We start from the raw sequence: 23,049 nt of genomic DNA on the forward strand, positions 1-23,049 counted from the left end.
TCCAGTCCTTCATCTGGCAATATGTGCTGGTATTCTAAACTGTAATGTAACAATTTCTTCTTGTCCCTCCTTTCCCTTTTCTCTCAAGCAAGAATTCAATGTTAATATTTAAGAAAGTAAGCCTATATAAACGGCTTACCTATAAATGATATCTTAGCAGATTGTCCCTTTGAAAAATAACAATATAAATAGACCCTACAGGCTGCTATTTGTGAATGTGTCTGTGGAGTGAATGTGTCTGTTACTATGTCAAAGCAAAAGACAGATTTGCTCTGACATACCATTTTTATTGCCACACTGTGTATAGCAGGGATCATCAACTAGATATTGCCGCCGGACGATTTTTTCTTGAGCGGATGTTCGGGGGGCCGGAACATAATTACAAAAAATGTGTAGACTGCAAATTGACCGCAAGATGTCCAAACATATATAATATTTAACTAAAACATAATAATTTCAAACCTTGCTTACATTTGTATACGGTCGCGTGTCTCTCTCTGTTATGCGTGGAATACTTGGGAACAGATTTCCAAAATTGAAATTACTTGGAGCTGATTTCCTGGTGTTTTTCAGTCTTTTATGTTAAACAAAAAAAGAGTTAAAACATAAATAAAAAATATTACAGAAAACTTGGGGGGCCAGATAAAACCCCGGGGGAACCCTGGTGTATAAGATATCAGTCCTAATGTACTTACATTTGTCATCCACATTTGTTGACATGTAATGTTGCCATGCTTTGACCCTGTGCCCTGTGCCATTTAGGTCACCTCAGAAAGAATTTCAAATCACATGCTGCAAAATGAACTAATTTCATTAATCTAAAGAATGTTGAACAGGCATATTTTTTTTTATGAAAACCCACCTTGTGCAGCACTGGTCTACATCATGTTGGTACAACCAGGCATTCATGGGTGGCTCCAGAGAGGGGCAAGACAGTGCTGAAGCCCCCTCAAGAATAGGCCTAGCACTCCCATTAGCACCAAGAAATACCAATAGCCAATAGCCTAACTGACCTCTGATTGCTGATGGCTTCAGACTGACCCGCTTATTTGTAGCAGCAAGTGAGGTGAATCGGTAGGTGAGTATCAGTTCATACATCCCGATTCCCAGCCAAAGCAATCTGTCGACCGGTCTACTAGCCTACTTCTAACCACTGGAACTCCCAGAGTGCACAGTCATTCGAATGCACTTCATATAATTATAATGATTCACAACACCGATCATGTCATCAGTATTTACTTTGTGAAAATCCATAGAATGCTTTTAATATCAAATCTGAACCTTCCCACTACAATCTAAAACAGGACCAAGTTATTAATTTTATCAGAACCTCTCTGCCCCCTTGTGGTGATGTAGAATTATGACAACTTCTTAGTTCCAATATATTGCTGTTTATTTGCTGTGGAAACATTGTTGTGACAGAGAGTACAGACATACAGTAGGCATCAAGAAACTGTCTGGAATAGGATCAATAGAAGATAATATTTCCTATAGTCTTACTCTACATTAAATTGTTTATGGAAGAGAGAAATGTTGATTAAAACGTCTCGCCATCAGCAACAGAGTAAAATGCGACAGTTTTTCAACACACAAGACACATAAGACATGATTTCACATTGGTCCCTATAATGCCCTGACTGATCAGATCCTACTATCGCTGACCTTTGACCTCGGAGGGTGTGTAACTCAGACCAGCACAGTGGACAGGCTCACGTCCCCCTCCACCTCCAGGATGTCAATCTGCTGGAACAGGAAGTGGCGGTGGTTGTAGCTGAACATCTGGGCTCCATTCACTATCACCCTGTAGCACTGGGTATCACACATGATGGTCACCTGAAACACAGAGCCTGACATGAGTGCCGAGTTCATCCAAGGAAAAGCATACGGTGTCATTGCAGCTAAAACACATTCAGATGCATTTTAGCTGAAATTGTTGTCAATGCACAACACGTGCAAATATACGTTAAAATATAGCTACTTGTTCCATCCTAGAGTATGCAGTCAGCTATAATGGAGTTTATACCGTAAAAGGCTGGCCTCTGTAGAAGGGCATGCCCCCTGTCCTTTCCTCTGGACCCCACTGTTCCTTCAGGAGACTGTTACGAACTACAACGTTCTCATTGAACCTGGGGTTGAAGTGGAGCGCCACCCCCGAGTTGAAACGCAGGTTGACACAGAACCTAGAACCACAGCAACCATAATCATGGTTATAAGGCTTGACCAGGAATGTCAAGTTAGATTACCCATTAAGGTGTACAGAGGTAACCAGTTTATAATAGCAATAAGGCACCTCCGGGTTTTGTGGTATATGGCCAATATACAACGGCTAAGGGCTGTATCAAGGCACTCCGCGTTGCGTCGTACGTAAGAACAGCCCTTAGCCGTGGTATATTGGCCATATACCACACCCCCTCTGGTCTTATTGCTTAAATATACCACGGCTAAGGGCTGTTCTTATGCACGATGCGAAGCAGAGTGCCTGGATACAGCCCTTAGCCGTGGTGTATTGGCCATATACCACAAACCCGAGGTGTCTTATTGCTATTATAAACTGGGTACTAACATAAATAGAACAGTAAACAAGTATTTGTGCCTCATACCCGTGGTATACTGTCTGATATAAACAAGGCTGAAATGCTGTTTTAGCCAATCCGCATCCAGGACCCAAACAACCTGGCTCATAATACAGTATAGCTCTGTAATGTACTGTTTGTAGAGAGGGAAAACTTTTCTGGACTCTGCTGGTGAGTGTTACACAATCGTGAAATAAATAGAGTTTGTTATGAAAATAATTTGGAGGGTGACAGGCTAATCTAAAGAGGACCTTTTTCCTTATGATTCATTTGTATTGTCTGTAATGTACAGGTACACCATTCATAGTACCAACTCTGACCCATAGCAGGTGAAGCAAATTAATTATGTAAGATGTGCTCAAATTGAGTATTTGGTATTTTTGGTATTTTATTAGGATCCCCATTAGCTGTTGCAAAAGCAGCAGCTACTCTTCCTGGGGTCCACACAAAACATGAAACATGACATAATACAGGACATTAATAGACAAGAACAGCTCAAACACAGAACTACATACATAAAAAAAAAGGCACAAGTAGCCTACATATCAATACATACACACAAACTTCTAGGTCAAATGTAGCAGCAAGAACTTACTTATCAGCATTGTGGTTAACCACACCCTGGATCGTGATGTTTCTGCCTGGGTAAAGTCCACCTGCCATGATGTTTTTATACGGCACAACCTGAGGACAAAGGATCCATAACATCACCATGTCAACCCAATAATCTGTTTCGATAAATTAATGTAATTATGCAGTCTGCACTTAGTCTGTAGGTTAAAGAAGGGGAGCTTACAAAGGACGGCTGTGGGGTGTATGGAGGTTGGGCGGTGTATGGAGGGGGTGCCTATAAAATAAACATTATACAACACCATATGAAGAATAGCGCCTTTTCAGCACAGTCTCTACTAAAAACGACTTTAATCTTGTCAGAACTTTTTTCTTAACATTCATTTATATAGATACAAAATTATCAAACTCCAATGCAATTCCTGATAATGGCCTCTACTCTACACATTTTAAACTCTGAAAAGTTGATTATTTGGAATGCAACTGACCTGAATAAATCCTGCAGCTGAGAAAGCCTACAAAACAGACAAACAGTTGTCAAATATATATCAACCTTAACAAGGAAAGCAAGCAAGATCTACCCTCAAAGCTAACGTTGATTGAATGGAATGAAATGCAGTCATGCAGTCACCTTATGAAAACAACCACCACCAGAAAAAAAGCTAAATACACCAAATTAGCTGTCAACCCAGTATGATCTAATCTACCTGTGTGGTGTTACACCATTGAGGAGGAGATTTGGGGCCAATTTTGCTTTGACGAGATCTATTTCGGTTTCGTTGACCCTGTAAATAAATTGTACATCTTGGATTATGGCCTATGCTACTGTTTTGTGAAACCAGATATGTAGTACTGGGATTATTACTAATTATAAGTGTTTCCATACAACTGCAGACCTTATTCTTGATGTAACTCCAAATATATACAGTAGGGAGAACAAGTATTTGATACACTGCCGATTTTGCAGGTTTTCCTACTTACAAAGCATGTAGAGGTCTGTAATTTTTATCATAGGTACACTTCAACTGTGAGAGACGGAATCTAAAACAAAAATCCAGAAAATCACATTGTATGATTTTTAAGTAATTAATTTGCATTTTATTGCATGACATAAGTATTTGATCACCTACCAACCAGTAAGAATTCCGGCTCTCACAGACCTGTTAGTTTTTCTTTAAGAAGCCCTCCTGTTCTCCACTCATTACCTGTATTAACTGCACCTGTTTGAACTAGTTACCTGTATAAAAGACACCTGTCCACACACTCAATCAAACAGACTCCAACCTCTCCACAATGGCCAAGACCAGAGAGCTGTGTAAGGACATCAGGGATAAAAGTGTAGACCTGCACAAGGCTGGGCTGGGATGGGCTACAGGACAATAGGCAAGCAGCTTGGTGAGAAGGCAATAACTGTTGGCGCAATTATTAGAAAATGGAAGAAGTTCAAGATGACGGTCAATCACCCTCGGTCTGGGGCTCCATGCAAGATCTGACCTCGGAAGGTGAGGGATCAGCCTAGAACTACAAGGCAGGACCTGGTCAATGATCTGAAGAGAGCTGGGACCACAGTCTCAAAGAAAACCATTAGTAACACACTACGCCGTCATGGATTAAAATCCTGCAGCGCACGCAAGGTCCCCCTGCTCAAGCCAGCGCATGTCCAGGCCCGTCTGAAGTTTGCCAATGACCATCTGGATGATCCAAAGGAGGAATGGGAGAAGGTCATGTGGTCTGATGTATCAAAAATAGAGCTTTTTGGTCTAAACTCGCTGTGTTTGGAGGAAGAAGAAGGATGAGTACAACCCCAAGAACACCATCCCAACCGTGAAGCATGGAGGTGGAAACATCCTTCTTTGGGGATGCTTTTCTGCAAAGGGGACAGGACGACTGCACCGTATTGAGGGGTGGATGGATGGGGCCATGTATCGCAAGATCTTGGCCAACAACCTCCTTCCCTCAGTAAGAGCATTGAAGATGGGTCGTGGCTGGGTCTTCCAGCATGACAACGACCCGAAACACACAGCCAGGGCAACTAAGGAGTGGCTCCGTAAGAAACATCTTAAGGTCCTGGAGTGGCCTAGCCAGTCTCCAGACCTGAACCAAATAGAAAATCTTTGGAGGGAGCTGAAAGTCCGTATTGCCCAGCGACAGCCCCGAAACCTGAAGGATCTGGAGAAGGTCTGTATGGAGGAGTGGGCCAAAATCCCTGCTGCAGTGTGTGCAAACCTGGTCAAGACCTACAGGAAACGTATTATATCTGTAATTGCAAACAAAGGTTTCTGTAACAAATATTAAGTTCTGCTTTTCTGATGTATCAAATACTTATGTCATGCAATAAAATGCAAATTAATTACTTAAAAATCATACAATGTGATTTTCTGGATTTTTGTTTTAGATTCCGTCTCTCACAGTTGAAGTGTACCTATGATAAAAATTACAGACCTCTACATGCTTTGTAAGTAGGAAAACCTGCAAAATCGGCAGTGTATCAAATACTTGTTCTCCCCACTGTATATTTTTTAAACTATAACTATGAATCCTGTTCATGAGTCTGTCTGTCATATGAAGAATACTCACACAGTGGGTCTGGCCAAGATATCCTGGTTGGGGAGGAGGTGACTGGAGAAAAGACAGGACATCACATTTCACATATGAACAGACTCTCTTGGTCAGCACATGCAAGTCTGAATAATAACAATAATAATGATAATAACTTCATTTGTATAGCGCTTTCAATACAGGTAACAAAGTGCTTCACATCATAAAATAAAAGTACTAACAAAGAAACAAAGACGGGAGGAAGGACAATGAAAAAAGATAGCTAATTAAAATCATACATTAAAAGCATCTTTATAAAAGTGTGTCTTCAGCAGGGATTTAAAAAGAGGCACTGAATCTGCAAGCCTGATCTCCTATGGCTGACCATTCCAAAGTCTACATGGGCTTAAAAAAAAGAAGACACCTGTACCATGTCAGATATAGAGTTCAAATGTATTATATTTTGAGTTTGCATCCCAATATTATACTTAATATACATCACAGAAGACTGAAATATAACAAATCCGTTTGACAAAGAAACACTGGATTTTCGGCTGGTTTTTTAAATAATGTTTATTCATTATGAAATTATGAAAAATATTAATAGCATTCCACCCATGAGGCCACTAGGTGATTTCACTGCAGGAAAGGGCTACAGTTGGGAACTGAGGGAACTAAGTTTTTCTGGATGCTAAAAATATGTTTAAAACATCCTTTTACAATCATTATACTACCTGACCATGACCGTTGCAACCAGTTTTGCCCACTGGGTTGCATTCCAAACAACTGATTAAGATGAGCAAATCTATCCAGTTGCTTGCTCAAGGCTGATCCTACTGAACGCGAAAATTTACTATATTCTCCCAGGAAGAGGACCTGTCAGATACTCACGGTGACTGCAGGGTTGGAGAAGGCAATAGATTGAACCTCCACTCCCCCATCCACAGAGATGGTGTCCACTCTGGAGAATGACAGCCGGTGCAGGTACTCCATGAAGTGGGCACCATTCACAATCATCTAGGATAAGACAGGATTTAGGACAGACAAAAAATAAAAAAGATATAATATTTAAATATTATAATATAATAATAATAATAATATATGCCATTTAGCAGACACTTTTATCCAAAGTGACTTACAGTTATGCATGCATACATTCTACATACAGTATGGGGGGCTCCAGTGGGAAACCAATGGCACATGGAGAATAAATGCTCTAGAGATAAGATTCAATTCAATAAGTCCACAGTAAAAAAAACTGCTCTAGAGATAAGGTTCATTCAATAGGTCCACATTCAAAAAACGTTGTAGCCTAAGCATCAGTAATAAAAAACTCCTGACCGAATATGAATCTCGGTTGACCAGGAACATGAGGGTAAAGTTGGCACCCCGGGTCATGGGTGCAGGGTATTCACGCTCCTCTGAGCCCCACTTGGAGTGTTGCATGGTGTTGCAGATCACAACGTCTAGGAAGCCGTCATATCGGGGGTTGAAGTGGAGGGCTATGTCAGGATTTCCTCTTGAGCCACATTGCAAATTCACATGAAACCTATACGGACAGAAGAAAGGCGCATATTATATTTTGATGTACAATTAATTAAGATCTATGCACACACTACTGTAAGTTGCTCTTGATAAGAGTGTCTGCTAAAATGTAAACGTTGCACCCAATGATTAGGTTAAACAAGATCCCTCCTGTGCTTATAGTGAGTGACAAGACTGTGTTAAAGGAGAGTTGTCAGTAGGTAGGTCTACCTCTGGGCTCCTGGCAGGACTCTCCCTGTCACAGTGATGGTCTTCCCCTCATGCAGAGCTCCCTGGATACAGCCAGTGAATGGCACTCTCTAGGGGCACAGAGCACAAAACAACACGTGACAAGGGCTGAGTAGCTAGTCTCGTTCACCATCTGTTAAGAGCCAGGCAGGTAGTGTTCCTGGCAAGGCTAGGGACTTGGCAAATAGAGACTTTAAGCTTTCACAATGGCCACATCAAGCATTTTCTAACCAATAACAATCTAAAATGTTATGGTTTCCTTTCTTCTTTCCTTCCCTAGTCAAAAAATAATTTAGGATGAGTGATATTTCCAATAGAATCCTATAGGATTTTGTGTCACCTCTATCAGAATCCTATCTGAATCCTATTGGACTACTTTTTCGTATTGGAAATTAATCTTATTGGATCCTATAGGTTTTTGATAACTCTTGTAGAATTTTGTCACCACAATCAGAATCCTATTAGAACTAAATTATAATTTGTTGTAATTTGTTCCAGTACAATACAACAACATTAATTAGAACATTTTCGTTGATTGGAAACAACAGTTTCGGTTTTATTCACCACCACAATATGGGAGTGATTCAAAGCTGCAAGTTCAGTTGCAGTATGACCACCATACACTACACCTTTTTCAACAAAACACTCACTTGAGTTATTTGATTTGATTCTTATTCATGCAACTTATTGTCTTTGAATTAGAAAACATTACAATATGACATACAATACTATATACAATGTTACAATAACACAAGATTTTGGGGGGGTGTTCCCCTTAGAAAGCACAACATTTTTAAATTACATATATATAAATAAAAGGAAAATACATTTTTAGGTACAGTAACACAAAGGTATGAGCATTTCTTTAATTTAATATATAATAGTCAGCTTTGCATACAAAAAAGAGCATGTTCCCTTTACCCTCTTTACGTTCAGATAGAGAGAGGAAAATAAAGATAATGAGACCCTCCAACTCCTCCCAGGGTTGTACCCCCTCCCATGCCTCCATCCCACCAAAGCTGTCCCCCCCACCCTACCGCCATCCCTAGAAGGTGCTCCCTCCTCATCTTCCCTATCTCCCTCCTGGAAGTCCCACTCCACAAATTTCTTGTTAACAAACTATAGTTTTGGCAAGTCGGTTAGGACATCTACTTTGTGCATGACACAAGTAATTTTTCCAACAATTGTTTACAGGCAGATTATTTCACTTATAATTCACTGTATCACAATTCCAGTGGGTCAGAAGTTTACATACACTAAGTTGACTGTGCCTTTAAACAGCTTGGAAAAATTCCAGAAAATGATGTCATGGCTTTAGAAGCTTCTGATAGGCTAATTGACATAATTTGAGTCAATTGGAGGTGTACCTGTGGATGTATTTCAAGGCCTACCATCAAACGCAGTGCCTCTTTGCTTGACATCATGGGAAAATCAAAATCAATCAGCCAAGACCTCCGAAAAAACATTGTAGACCACAACTCTGGTTCATCCTTGAGAGCAATTTCCAAATGCCTGAAGGTACCACGTTCATCTGTACAAACAATAGTATGCAAGTATAAACACCATGGGACCACGCAGCCGTCATACCGCTCAGGAATGAGACGCGTTCTGTCTCCTAGAGATGAACGTACTTTGGTGCGAAAAGTGCAAATCAATCCCAGAACAACAGCAAATGACCTTGTGAAGATGCTGGAGGAAACAGGTACAAAAGTCACTGCTCCAAAACCGCCATAAAAAAGCCAGACTACGGTTTGCAACTGCACATGGGGACAAAGATCATACTTTTTGGAGAAATGTCCTCTGGTCTGATGAAACAAAAATATAACTATTTGGCCATAATGACCATCGTTATGTTTGGAGGAAAAAGGGGGTTGCTTGCAAGCCGAAGAACACCACCCCAACAGTGAAGCACGGGGGTGGCAGCATCATGCAGTGGGGGTGCTTTGCTGCAGGAGGGACCGGTGCACTTCACAAAATAGATGGCATCATAAGGAAGGAAAATTATGTGGATATATTGAAGCAACATCTCAAGACGTCAGTCAGGAAGTTAAAGCTTGATCGCAAATGGGTCTTCCAAATGGACAATGACCCCAAGCATACTTCCAAAGTTGTGGCAAAATGGCTTAAGGAGAACAAAGTCAAGGTATTGGAGTGGCCATCACAAAGCCCTGACCTCAATCCTATAGAACATTTGTGGGCAGAACTGAAAAAGCGTGTGCGAGCAAGGAGGCCTACAAACCTGACTCAGTTACACCAGCTCTGTCAGGTGGAATGGGCCAAAATTCACCCAACTTATTGTGGGAAGCTTGTGGAAGGCTACCCAAAACGTTTGACCTAAATTAAACAATTTAAAGGCAATGCTACCAAATACTAATTGAGTGTATGTAAACTTCTGACCCACTGGGAATGTGATGAAAGAAATAAAAGCTGAAATAAATAATTCTCTCTACTATTATTCTGACATTTCACATTCTTAAAACAAAGTGGTGATCCTAACTGACCTAAGACAGGGAATGTTTACTAGGATTAAATGTCAGGAATTGTGAAAACTGAGTTTAAATGTATTTGGCTAAGGTGTATGTAAACATCCGACTTCAACTGTAACTACCAGTTCCCATCTAGTGACCTCTTGGCACAACTGATCCAGGTATTGTAAAATATATATATATATAATGACCTGTGTCATTGTCACGCCCTGACCTTAGAGATCACCTGTTTTCTCTGTTTGGTTAGGTCAGGGTGTGATTTGGATAGAATCTACTTTATTCATATGCCATTTAGTTTATTCTATTTCTATGTTGGCCGGGTGTGGGTCCCAATCAGAGGCAGCTGTCGATCGTTGTCTCTGATTGGGGATCTACTTAGGCAGCCATTTTGCGTACCTTTAGTTGTGGGATCTTGTTTCTGTTTCGGTTTCCTCTTGAACTTCACGTTCTGTTGGATTAATAATAAACGACTATGTACGCATACCACGCTGCACCTTGGTCCGATCCTTTACACAACGAACGTGACAGTCATTAAAGGGACATTTCTAAAATGGTCATCTTCATATTCATAATCTCCAGCACCACCCCAACATCAACATATGTGAAAATGGCATGTTTCTACAGTACCAGTCAAACGTTTGGACACACCTACTCATTCAAGGGTTATTCTTTATTTTTATTATTTTCTACATTGTAGAATAATAGTGAAGACATCACAACTATGAAATAACACATATGGAATCATGTAGTAACCAAAAAAGTGTTAAATAAATAAAAATATATTTGAGATTTGAGATTCTTCAAATAGCCACCCCTTGCCTTGATGACAGCTTTGCACACTCTTAGCATTCTCTCAACCAGCTTCACCTGGAATGCTTTTCCAACAGTCTTGAAGGAGTTCCCACATATGCTGAGCACTTGTTGGCTGCTTTTCCTTCACTCTGCCGTCCGACTCATCCCAAACCATCTCAATTGGGTTGAGGTCGGGGGATTGTGGAGGCCAGGTCATCTGATGCTGTGACGAGGTGTGAATGAAATACCGAAGTCCAGAGTTTATTCAGTTTACATAAATCAAACGCCCCAAGCGTCAAACAAAACTATTACAAGGGAAAACATCCAACTTGGCAGAAACACAGTGAAGAGTAGCTCAACCGAGCTACACGCTCTCACAACAAACAATCACTCACAAAGACAAGGGGAACAGAGGGAACACTTATACACATACTAATTAGGGGAATGAGCACCAGGTGTGTGTGATTGACAAGACATGACAAGTGGAGTGATGAGAATGGGATCGGCAGTAGCTAGTACTCCGGTGACGACGAACGCCGAAGTCTGCCCGAACCAGGAGTGGGGGCAGCCTCGGCGGAAGTCGTGACAGATGCAGCACTCCATCACTCTCCATCTTGGTAAAATAGCCCATACACAGCCTGGAGGTGTGTTGGGTCATTGTCCTGTTGAAAAACAAATGATAGCTAAGCCCAAACCAGATGGGTTGGCGTGGTAGCCATGCTGGTTAAGTGTGCCTTGAATTCTAAATAAATCACAGACAGTGTCACCTGCAAAGCACCCCCACACCATAACACCTCCTCCTCCATGCTTTACAGTGGGAACCACACATGCAGAGATCATCCGTTCACCCACACCACGTCTCACAAAGACACAGCGGTTGGAACTAAAAATCTCAAATTTGGACTCCAGACCAAAGGACAAATTTCCACTGGTCTAATGTCCATTGCTCGTGTTTCCTGGCCCAAGCAGGTCTCTTTTTCTTATTGGTGTCCTTTAGTAGTGGTTTCTTTGCAGCAATTCGACCATGAAGGCCTGATTCACACAGTCCCCTCTGAACAGTTGATGTTGAGATGTGTCTGTGACTTGAACACTGTGAAGCATTTATTTGGGCTGCAATTTCTGAGGCTGGTAACTCTAATGAACTTATCCTCTGCAGCAGAGGTAACTCTGGGTCTTCCATTCCTGTGGCGGTCCTCATGAGAGCCAGTTAGCGCATCATAGTGCTTGATGGTTTTTGCGACTGCACTTGAAGAAAGCTATTGAAATTTTACGGATTGACTGACCTTCATGTTTTAAAGTAATGATGGACTGTCGTTTGTCTTTACTTATTTGAGCTGTTCTTGCCATAATATGGACTTGGTCTTTTACCAAATAGGGCTATCTTCTGTATACCCCCCCTACCTTGTCACAACACAACTGATTGGCTGAAACGCATTAAGAAGGAAAGAAATTCCACAAATTAACTTTTAAGAAGGCACACCTGTTAATTGAAATGCATTCCTGGTGACTACCTCATGAAGCTGGTTGAGAGAATGCCAAGAGTGTGCAAAGCTGTCATCAAGGCAAAGGGTGGCTGTTTGAAGAATCTCAAATATACGTTGATTTGTTTAAAAAAAAATTTGGTTCCTACATGATTCCATATTTGTTATTTCATAGTTTTGATGTCTTCACTATTATTCTACAATGTAAAAATAGTCAAAATAAAGAAAAACCCTTGAATGAGTAGGTGTGTCCAAACCTTTGACTGGTAGTGTATGTTTTGTGGAAAAAAAGATAGAGGAAGATAAGTGTTTCCAATTACATCATCAACCAATTAGTAGGCAATGCCTGCTCATAATTGGTTAAAATCACCAGGCACACCGATGATGTCATTGGAAACGCTTATCTTCCTCAATTTTGCTGCACAGCAGGAAATGCAAAATTTTAGTGTATTTGAGTTTTGAAAGACTTCTAAAGTTTGTAATTTCAACTCCTACAAAAATCAAAAATAATTCACATTTTCTGTTGCTGCAGGATTATTTTCCTGCTGTAGCAAATTCACATATGTCCACTGTCCCCTTTCATAAGTAATTGTCTAATCCAATTACAATCCAATATAAAAATCCTATAAGATTTTCAGAACCAGTCCTATTGGACTACTATAGGATTCTATCCTATAGGATTTTTTTATTGAATTTCTTCATTCATTCTATCAATCACTTACGTATTTACATGTCAAAGGTGGTTATGCAAATGTCAGGATATTTACATTTACATTTACATTTACGTCATTTAGCAGACGCTCTTATCCAGACCTGTTCAATGTTTTTCAGTCCTGTTCCTGTGGGACCCATTTCTATTCTAGTCCCCTGAACTCATCACTAACAGACTCATTACACCTACTTTTAGTTGCGTCGCATGTGCTAGTGCTGGGCTAGAAGAAAAATTAGCAACTCTGTGGGTACAGAATAGAAAAATATTGTGGAAAATTACACCAAAAATAAGTAACAAAATGACACCCAAAACTCACATACAACGGGGCCTGATGAAATAAATGATGTGAATAATGTCATAGTATAATTCTTACCGGATTGAAGAAGGGTTGCTGAAAAGCCATGCTTCAGTGTTGCTCTGATCTGTCTGTTCGACTGTTTGGTGAATCTATAGAGCGCAGCACGTAGACGTGATCTGGCTCTCCTCAGTAAAGCTGCAATATCACTTTTTGGGCGACCCGACCAAATTCACATAGAAATGTGAGTTATAGATCTGTCATTCTCATTGAAAGCAAGTCTAAGAAGCGGTAGATCTGTTGTTCTATGTGCGCTACTTATATATTTATATATTTTACTTTCAGTTTTGTACACCAGCTTCAAACAGCTGAAAATGCAATATTTTTGGTTATGGAAAATGTATTTCACTGGGATGGTACAATGATTCTCTACAATATACTTGCTTGCTTTGTCAATAAACTGAAATTAGGCAAACTATTAGAAAAGCAACTAGGAAATGACGGAGCGATTTCTGCATAGCGCACCGTAAGTTTCGTTTCTCATAAATGCCTCCATTGTTTACTTACACAAACGAAAACGGTGACCTTCAGATAAGAGAGCTACGTCAATGAAAATGCGCTGAAGCGCCAGTAGCACACCTTTTACATCAAGTAGCCTACAACTTTGCTGACTGATTCCCATTAACTTACCATTTTGAAATGGTTTAGTTTTCTTGTATCCTTCCAATTATTACTTTCACTAAGTCACTAGGATCAGAGGTATTTAGGGAAAAGCATTGCAGCAAATCTGTAGTGAATAGTAAAGGGCACCACACAGCATACCTGGCTACCCAAGTGCCTATTTGACACCTAACATTTTTGGACAGTCCTGGGCCTCTTTAGTCTAACGAGCCCACTCTGGAACTTGCATGTCCTCTTTGGTGACCCTAGATTAGAACCTGCATGGCCTCTTTGCACATCACAGCCTCAGCACCACATCCTAGGTGTTACGAATTCAATGCTGGTGACTGTTATCAGAACCTCACAACCCTGAGCTGCACTCTCCACTCCCCATCCCCTACAACAGGAGCCTGAGAGTCTAGGGGGGTACCATAAACCTGCCTCTCAAACTCTCTATGACCGTGTGACCTGTGCCCTGATAGGTTGCTAGGGAAGTTACTAGGGGGCCGGATATAAGCTCCTGAGTGGCGCAGTGGTCTAAGGCACTGCATCGCAGTGCTAACTGTGCCACTAGAGATCCTGGTTCGAATCCAGGCTCTGTCGCAGCCGGCCGCGACCGGGAGACTCATGGGCGGCGCACAATTGGCCCAGCGTCGTCCAGGGTAGGGGAGGGAATGGCCGGCAGGGATGTAGCTCAGTTGATAGAGCATGGCGTTTGCAACGCCAGGGTTGCGGGTTCGATTCCCACGGGGGGCCAGTATAAAAAAAGATGTATTCACTAACTGTAAGTCGCTCTGGATAAGAGCGTCTGCTAAATGACTAAAATGTAATGTAAATGTAAATATCTGCCTATCCTCTTGACTCTGCAGGTCACACAATACTTGCAGTCTCCCTCAAGCAGTGCAGAGAGCAACATCTCTGTCTCTGCCCCTCAACAACTGGAAGGGTGGCTATTTGAAGAATCTCAAATCTAAAATATATGTTGATTTGTTTAACACTTTTTTGGTTACTACATGATTCCATATTTGTTATTTCATAGTTTTGATGTCTTCACTATTATTCTACAATGTAAAAATAGTAAAAAATAAAGAAAAACCCTTGAATGAGTAGGTGTGTCCAAACCTTTGACTGGTAGTGTATGTTTTGTGGAAAAAAAGATAGAGGAAGATAAGTGTTTCCAATGACATCATCAACCAATTAGTAGGCAATGCCTGCTCATAATTGGTTAAAATCACCAGGCACACCGATGATGTCATTGGAAAGCGTATTTTCCTCAATTTTGCTGCACAGCAGGAAATGCAAACTTGTAGTGTATTTGAGTTTTAAAAGGCTTCTAAAGTTAGTAATTTCCACTTTGAAAATGCAGACTTGATTTGCCTTAACGAAAAATGGATCAACTCCTACAAAAATAAAAAATAATTCACATTTTCTGTTGCTGCAGGATTATTTTCCTGCTGTAGCAAATTAGCTACAATTAAGATCCTACGTCTGTAGGGTCAGGATCACGTGGCAATAAATTATTATAGTTCACATATTTCCACTGTCCCCTTTCATATGTAATTGTCTAATCCAATTACAATCCAATATAAAAATCCTATAAGATTTTCAGAACCAGTCCTATTGGACTACTATAGGATTCTATCCTATAGGATTTTTTTATTGAATTTCTTCATTCATTCTATCAATCACTTATGTATTTACATGTCAAAGGTGGTTATGCAAATGACAGGATATTAGACCTGTTCAATGTTTTTCAGTCCTGTTCCTGTGGGACCCATTTCTATTCTAGTCCACTGAACTCATCACTAACAGACTCATTACACCTACTTTTAGTTGCGTCGCATGTGCTAGTGCTGGGCTAGAAGAAGAATTAGCAACTCTGTGTGTTTAGAAGAAAAATTAGCAACTCTGTGGATACAGAATAGAAAGATATTGTGGAAAATTACACCAAAAATAAGTAACAAAATGACACCCGAAACTCACATACAACGGGGCCTGATGAAATAAATGATGTGAATAATGTCACAGTATAATTCTTACCGGATTGAAGAAGGGTTGCTGAAAAGCCATGTTTCAGTGTTGCTCTGATCTGTCTGTTCGACTGTTTGGTGAATCTATAGAGCGCAGCACGTAGACGTGATCTGGCTCTCCTCAGTAAAGCTGCAATGTCACTTTTTGGGCGACCCGACCAAATTCACATAGAAATGTGAGTTATAGATCTGTCATTCTCATTGAAAGCAAGTCTAAGAAGCGGTAGATCTATTGTTCTATGTGCGCTAGTTATATATTTATATATTTTACTTTAAGTTTTGTACACCAGCTTCAAACAGCTGAAAATGCAATATTTTGGGTTATGGAAAATGTATTTCACTGGGATGGTACAATGATTCTCTACAATATACTTGCTTGCTTTGTCAATAAACTGAAATTAGGCAAACTATTAGAAAAGCAACTAGGAAATGGCGGAGCGATTTCTGCATAGCGCACCGTAAGTTTCGTTTCTCATAAATGCCTCCATTGTTTACTTACACAAACGAAAACGGTGACCTTCAGATAAGAGAGCTACGACAATGAAAATGCGCTGAAGCGCCATTAGCACACCTTTTACACCAAGTAGCCTACAACTTTGCTGACTGATTCCCATTAACTTACCATTTTGAAATGGTTTAGTTTTCTTGTATCCTTCCAATTATTACTTTCACTATGTCACTAGGATCAGAGGTATTTAGGGAAAAGCATTGCAGCAAATCTGTAGTGAATAGTAAAGGGCACCACACAGCATACCTGGCTACCCAAGTGCCTATTTGACACCTAACATTTTTGGACAGTCCTGGGCCTCTTTAGTGTAACGAGCCACTCTAGAACTTGCATGGCCTCTTTGGTGACCCTAGATTAGAACCTGCATGGCCTCTTTTACCCATCACAGCCTCAGCACCACATCCTAGGTGTTACGAATTCAATGCTGGTGACTGTTATCAGAACCTCACAACCCTGAGCTGCACTCTCCACTCCCCATCCCCTACAACAGGAGCCTGAGAGTTTAGGGGGGTACCATAAACCTGCCTCTCAAACTCTCTATGACCGTGTGACCTGTGCCCTGATAGGTTGCTAGGGAAGTTACTAGGGGGCCGGATATCTGCCTATCCTCTTGACTCTGCAGGTCACACAATACTTGCAGTCTCCCTCAAGCAGTGCAGAGAGCAACGTCTCTGTCTCTGCCCATCAACAACTGGACTTACTATTATCTCTGGGATGGTGTGTATACCCAAATTGAGTTTTGTGACATGTATATATTGTTCTTAATAGTTAGTTGTTACTATTGGAGATGGTTAATAACTTCAAATTCCTCTGCGTACAAATCTCAGTGAAGCTGAAATGGTCTAACCACACAGACACTGTGGTGAAGAAGGCACGACAGCGACTCTTCAACCTCAGGATGCTGAAGAAATTCAGCCTGTCCCCGAGGGCCCTCACAGTGTTCTATAGGAGCATCATTGAGAGCATCCTGTCGGGCTGCTTCACAGCCTGATACGGCAACTCCACTGCCACAGACCTATGGACATTCCCCCCCCCCCCAACATACTTTTATTCTGTCCCCACCCCAAGGACATTTATCACTGTTGCAGTTGTTAATATGTATATTATAGATTTTTTTAATTATAATTTTTGTTTTTATTTCACTTGGCCCCCACCCCCCCTAAACAGTCATGTATTTATTAATCACTGCTACAGTTATGATGTACAGTATATAGTGCTATTTCTGTTTTTTTGTATTACCATTTAAATTATTTTATTTCACTGTACCCTGCAATCACACCTGCAACCCCTGTACATGTAACTATTAAACACTCTGAATCTATTGTTGTATGCTACCTTTGTGTATAGCTGTATCGTCATATGTGCAGGTAGCATATACATTTTCATACAGTCCTTCCCTTTTTAATAGCCTTGTTGCTCTGCTTGTGCTATCAGTTATAGTATTGTGTACAGTGGATTCATTACCTCTGTTTCTCCTGTTTCAGAACCACTACCTTTCCCACTTCTCATCCCCATGTGCATCCCCATATTCATCTTCCTCAGTGTGTTTAAATAAAGTTCCTGTGTGTTAACTCTTGGGCTGCTTTATTCGCCGGGTTGCTCTCTTTCACTAGGTGTTACCTCATACCTACTACATTTATATCTGATCAGATTTTGCATGTGTCCTCAAACGTACAGTATATCTATGATGTCTTATCTATAATAATACATTCTCAATACTATTTAAACATAAACAATGAGAGCCTTGCTGAATTGGGAAGTGGCTACATAAACTAAAACCATGAATACACACCACATTTTTTAAAAGTATTTTGAATGAAACATACTACACTAGTGTACAGATGAGTGAATCAGTTAGATATGAGTTTTTATGGCCTAATGTCCTTACTCCCCATCATATCTTGTGTTAATGATTACCATATCACACCAAGGGCACATATCAAGTTACCAGTGACACCAAAGACAGAAAGGGATTAGTTATAAATATATTTGGTGACACTAACCGTAAATATAACTGACTGTAAAATTCCATAACATAACTCAAATACTTTATTAAATTCAACTCAAACATAAATTATCACATGACAAGCTTCATTTTATTGTCTTTCAAGGATGAAAACAGAAACTGTGTTTACAGAATGGTAGCCACATGCAATACAAAAATATGAATTTTTACATGACATAAAAAACATTCGAAAAAAAATGTACAGTATTTTTACAGTATTTTGTACATTAAAAAATATAAAGATATATACATCTGTAATAGGGGAGCAGTACCTATTTAAAAATGCAAAGATGTATAGTACATATAAAATGTTTGTACAAATATTAAAACAATTGTGTTAATTAGCTGTACATTAAATAATGTATATACATGTCTAGTTTAGACACCACTGATATCGTCAATATACCATTTACTGCAGTCTTTCACTAAATCAACCCTACATATTCCAATACAATACACTCACTCGCACATACACACTCACAAACAAACACAAATACAAGCACACCAACTGAGGCTAGCAATCACAAACATAATACACACAAGCGTGCACAAGAAGTTTATGTTTAAGGAGTAAATTATAGGACACTTTTGCGGCAGGTTCTTGTTCAAATTTTTTTGCGCTGTTTAGGAATCTACTAAACTACTTGAAAGGTCTACCTCTCTACACCACTCACAGGCTGAGAGAAGGCATCTCTTGTTTCTCTATGGCGCCCTCTTATGCCTTTTAATAATCAGGGCACTCACTTCATCATCAAATACCTTCAGTCATAAATAACCAACAGAATTCCATTTCCAGTGGGCAGTGAGATGATGAGAGGAAGGTCCCATTGCATGCTGACACCTCCTGTGAACTGCGGTTTCAACATATTAATTCTTCATTTATGCACTGAGCCATTTTAAAATGTATGGTTTCATCAGATTCTACTCAGACAAGCAACACAGAGGCAAGAGTCAATTAAATAATGCTCTCCCAATTCCTGAGACCTTTGTCCTTTCAACTTTCATGGAACAAAAAAATTAACACTGCAAAAATGATTACTCTAAATAGGAACCAACAACAAAAAGGTGACAGTTTGTATCTTATAGTTTTTTCTGCAGTTGAAATAATGTTTACAGGTAGTGAGTGACCAGAAGGCAGACATGGGGCAGCCCGGTGACAGTGTCGCAGCGCATGCCATCGAAAAACTGCATAGAGCTAAGAGGCAAGAGGCAGTTGGATTACATCACTCAAGCAGCCTGAAGCATCAAGACCACAATGAAAAAAGAGGAGGAGGGAGTGAATGCAGAGGACCATTTGTGATAGGAAGAGTTAAAACCATTGGTTTGGCCCAGCGAGTGTCTGGGCCACGTCGTCTGGGAGCTGGGCAGGCTGCAGACGGAGCAGAACACAGCAGACCAGCCATCAGCCACAAGGCACAGGCAACAGCATACCAGTCAGTCTCAGCACAGACACCACGAACCACTTACTCACAAGTCTCAGATAGTCCAAAAAATAAAAATGAAGGCAAGAAGTTTTGAGACGAAGGAAGGAAAGGTAGTGAAGCACTACCCTCGATCTCCTCAGTCCAGCACCCTTCTCTCCCACACAAGGAAACACTACAGTTTAATAGACATGTAAGATCAGGCTGTGGGTTAGTGGAAGCAGTGTCTGTATCAGGCAGAGTCAATGCTTTGATCAATCCTAAGAGTTAAGGATTTCAGGAGCATGCAAGGCAGACCCAGGCTTTGTTTGTTTTGCATTGCTTATGTTTCATAGTGACGGCTACAACCTATATTAGGAAGACAGAAAGAGAGAGAGAACAAAGGAAAACAAGGAGGTTAGAGACTGTTAGTGAAACTATACTAACAAGTGTAACATTAAGAGAGAATGATTTGAGAAGAAGGCCAGCGCAGTAGAGTAGACAGGAAAATACTTCAACATGAAACAAGGGGACAGATTTCTGTACCACAGAAAGCTCAGATGAGCTTTCTCGCAGAAAGCTTTTTCAGGATTCACAAGTCCACGCAAAGTGTCCCAACAGACCATGGCAAACACCAAGCAAGCTGGTAAGTGCTTCTCTTTCCATTCAAGCTCTGGCATGCTATGCAGACAGCCTTTGTTGGGGCATCTGTGGTATCATTACTGATAGTGTTGGAAGAGGCCAGCTTGTGATTAAATACAAACAGAAGACCAGTAGCCAAGCAGTTTCCACTAGCACAGGGTTTCCCAAAGTCGGTCCAAATTTACAGAGAACGAGCAGGAGAGAGATGGTAGGAGAGGAGTAAAGGTGGAGAGAAATCTGGACCAGGTACTGTATATCTAACATATGAGAAGAGGAGAGGGGTGGGGAGATGTAGAGGTACAGAGCAGGTCAAGAAAATGTCCAGGAAAGGGAGGGACAAAACAATGCTTTTAAACAGAAAAGTGCACTCAACTCACAGTCACATCCTGGGGGAGATAGAGTTTTGGAAATAGAAGATAAAACAGAGAACATTCCCTTAGCATCGCATATGGTTCATTTCTAAATGCTAAATGTTTCACCATTCGAAACCACCGTCTCTCATATTACAGTGGTCAATGTATTTGTAGTGGACCATCAGATGCTAATGTGGCTCATGACTATCATGAACATAAACTACTACCAAGAGTCTACTCAGGCATACCCTGCCTAGTCCCCATCAGTTTTACATCAGTGGGCTTAATACCTCACAGCAATCTGGGGGTCTTCCTTTACATGCCTTCAGTTGAACCCCTTTGTTTTATACACAAGTCCATTCCAGACGAGTCAGAGCCCAGTCAAGGTTCAGAGTGCATGGGAGGGCAGGCAGGACATATCCTCCTCCCATGCCTCCACCTCTACCTCTAGGATACGTACTCTGCAGACTTCCAGAAGTGTCCAGGGTGGGACAGTCTCCGGTTGAGTTTGGGCAGCTTCTCCAGCATGTCAGCCAGCTGGGTGAAGGTGGGCCGCTCCCTCAGGTCGTAGGCCCAGCAGGCAGACAGGACCTCCTGCACACACACAGGAGGGATTAATGTCCTCATTTCGTGCCAACACAATGCAGAGATTTACCCTGTACTCAGCTTTACTGTCTCCTCTATTCTAACAAGGCCATCCCTTAACTTAGCATTAGCCTAGAAAATATCCTCGCTTGCAATGCGGGGATTAAGAAAGATGCAAATTTGATTTTTTTTTATGTGCAAAGATTTCTGCATGATTCCACCACAATATGATCTGGCACACAGCAGTGCTTCACCCCTCCACTCACCGTGACCTCCTTTCCCAGGCTGATCTCTGCCAGGACCTTCTTGATGCCCTCACCACTCCCCACCTGCCAGATGGTAGACTCCACAGGCTGGTTGGTGATAGGCCAGTCCCTGGCTTGGAGCTCGTACCAAATGGTGCTAAATGGGGGCAACCAGCAATATGGTCATTCCCCAGAGCCAGTTAACTGTAAACTGATGCAGTCTTATAGAGAGAAAAACTATTGTGCTATCAATGATAAAGAAAAGGTACATCAGAATGTGCTAAGAGCATACCCAAAAGCGTAGACGTCTGCAGCGTTGGAGAAGGGCAGGCGGTCCTCGTTGTTTCCAGGGCTCATCCTGCGTACGATCTCTGGCGCCAGGTAACAGATCCAGCCATGTGGAAGCTTCAGCTCATTGTCTCGCCTGTGAAGGAAGACACACACACACAGTCACCCACTGAGCAACCACCCGAGCCACTGCCTGTTCACCCCTTCTATCATCCAGAAGGCGAGGTCAGTACAGGTGCATCAAAGCTGGGACTGAGAGACTGAAAAACAGCTTCTATCTCAAGGCCATCAGACTGTTAAATAGCCATCACTAGGCGGCTTCCACCTGGTTACGTAACCCTGCACCTTAGAGGATGCTGCCTTATACACATAGACTTGAAATCACTGGCCACTTTAATAATGGAACACTAGTCACTAATAATGTTTACATATTTTTGCTTTACTCATCTCATATGTATATACTGTATTCTATTCTACTGTATTTTAGTCAATGCCACTCCAACATTGCTCGTCCTAATATTTATATATTTCTTAATTCCATTATTTTACTTTTAGATTGTGTGTATTATGTGTATTGTTGTGAATTGTTAGATATTACTGCACTGTTGGAGCTAGAAACACAAGCATTTCGCTACACCTGCAATAACATCTGCTAAACGTGTATGTGACCAATACAATTTGATTTGAGCATCCACCAGCTGAGACGATTGATGTAGGAACCAATATGCAGAGTCCTTACCTCCCCTCCTGAACCACTCCAGAGATCCCAAACAGACCAAAGTCTGTAATAATGACTTTATTGGTGTCATGAAAGACGTTCTTCGACTTCAAGTCCTTGTGGACAATGCCTTTGGCATGCAGATAGCCCATTCCCTGTGTGGATTGAAGGACGGAAATAAGGACATAAAGTAAATATACGTTACACATTTATACTGAACAAAAATATAAACGCAACAAGTGTTAGTCCCATGTTTCATGAGCTGAAATAAAATATCCCAGAAATGTTCCATATGCACAAAAACCTTATTTCTCTCAAAATGTTAGTTTTGATGTCTTTACTATTATTCTACAATGTAAAAAATAGTACAAATAAAGAAAAACCCTTGAATGAGT

General features: G+C 40.9%; 2 protein-coding genes across 5 annotated transcripts in view; both read right to left on the reverse strand.

Annotated features, from left to right (window-relative positions):
* Positions 1-1,375: 1,375 nt before the first annotated feature.
* On the reverse strand, positions 1,376-16,039 carry LOC311136712 (galectin-9-like). Of its 3 annotated transcripts, none has more exons than XM_084170959.1 (11): positions 15,921-16,039; positions 7,437-7,525; positions 7,023-7,230; positions 6,573-6,698; positions 5,721-5,762; positions 3,851-3,928; positions 3,632-3,658; positions 3,370-3,420; positions 3,169-3,257; positions 2,024-2,180; positions 1,376-1,833 (listed from the first exon to the last, which is right to left on the reverse strand). In XM_084170959.1, exons 1-11 carry the CDS (start codon positions 15,948-15,950, stop codon positions 1,687-1,689), a joined length of 1,044 nt encoding a protein of 347 aa, XP_084027085.1. In that variant the 5' UTR covers positions 15,951-16,039; the 3' UTR covers positions 1,376-1,686. The 3 variants fall into 3 exon arrangements, with proteins under 3 accessions (XP_084027085.1, XP_084027084.1, XP_084027086.1); XM_084170958.1 differs by lacking the exon at positions 15,921-16,039 and adding an exon at positions 13,299-13,454; XM_084170960.1 differs by lacking the exons at positions 3,632-3,658; positions 15,921-16,039 and adding an exon at positions 13,299-13,407.
* Positions 16,040-19,671: 3,632 nt separating this feature from the next.
* LOC311136680 (kinase suppressor of Ras 1-like) overlaps positions 19,672-23,049 on the reverse strand; it is a 54,512-nt gene continuing 51,134 nt past the window's right edge. For both annotated transcript variants that reach the window (XM_084170897.1, XM_084170898.1), the window contains 4 exons: positions 22,676-22,809; positions 21,941-22,072; positions 21,670-21,805; positions 19,672-21,412 (listed from right to left, as the gene is read on the reverse strand). In XM_084170897.1, the coding sequence (XP_084027023.1) occupies positions 21,266-21,412; positions 21,670-21,805; positions 21,941-22,072; positions 22,676-22,809 (549 nt within the window). In that variant the 3' untranslated portion in view covers positions 19,672-21,265. The remainder of the gene's footprint in view (positions 21,413-21,669; positions 21,806-21,940; positions 22,073-22,675; positions 22,810-23,049) is intronic.

This window comes from Coregonus lavaretus (genome assembly GCF_964263955.1).
Source record: "Coregonus lavaretus genome assembly, chromosome: 10".
NCBI lineage: Eukaryota > Metazoa > Chordata > Actinopteri > Salmoniformes > Salmonidae > Coregonus > Coregonus lavaretus.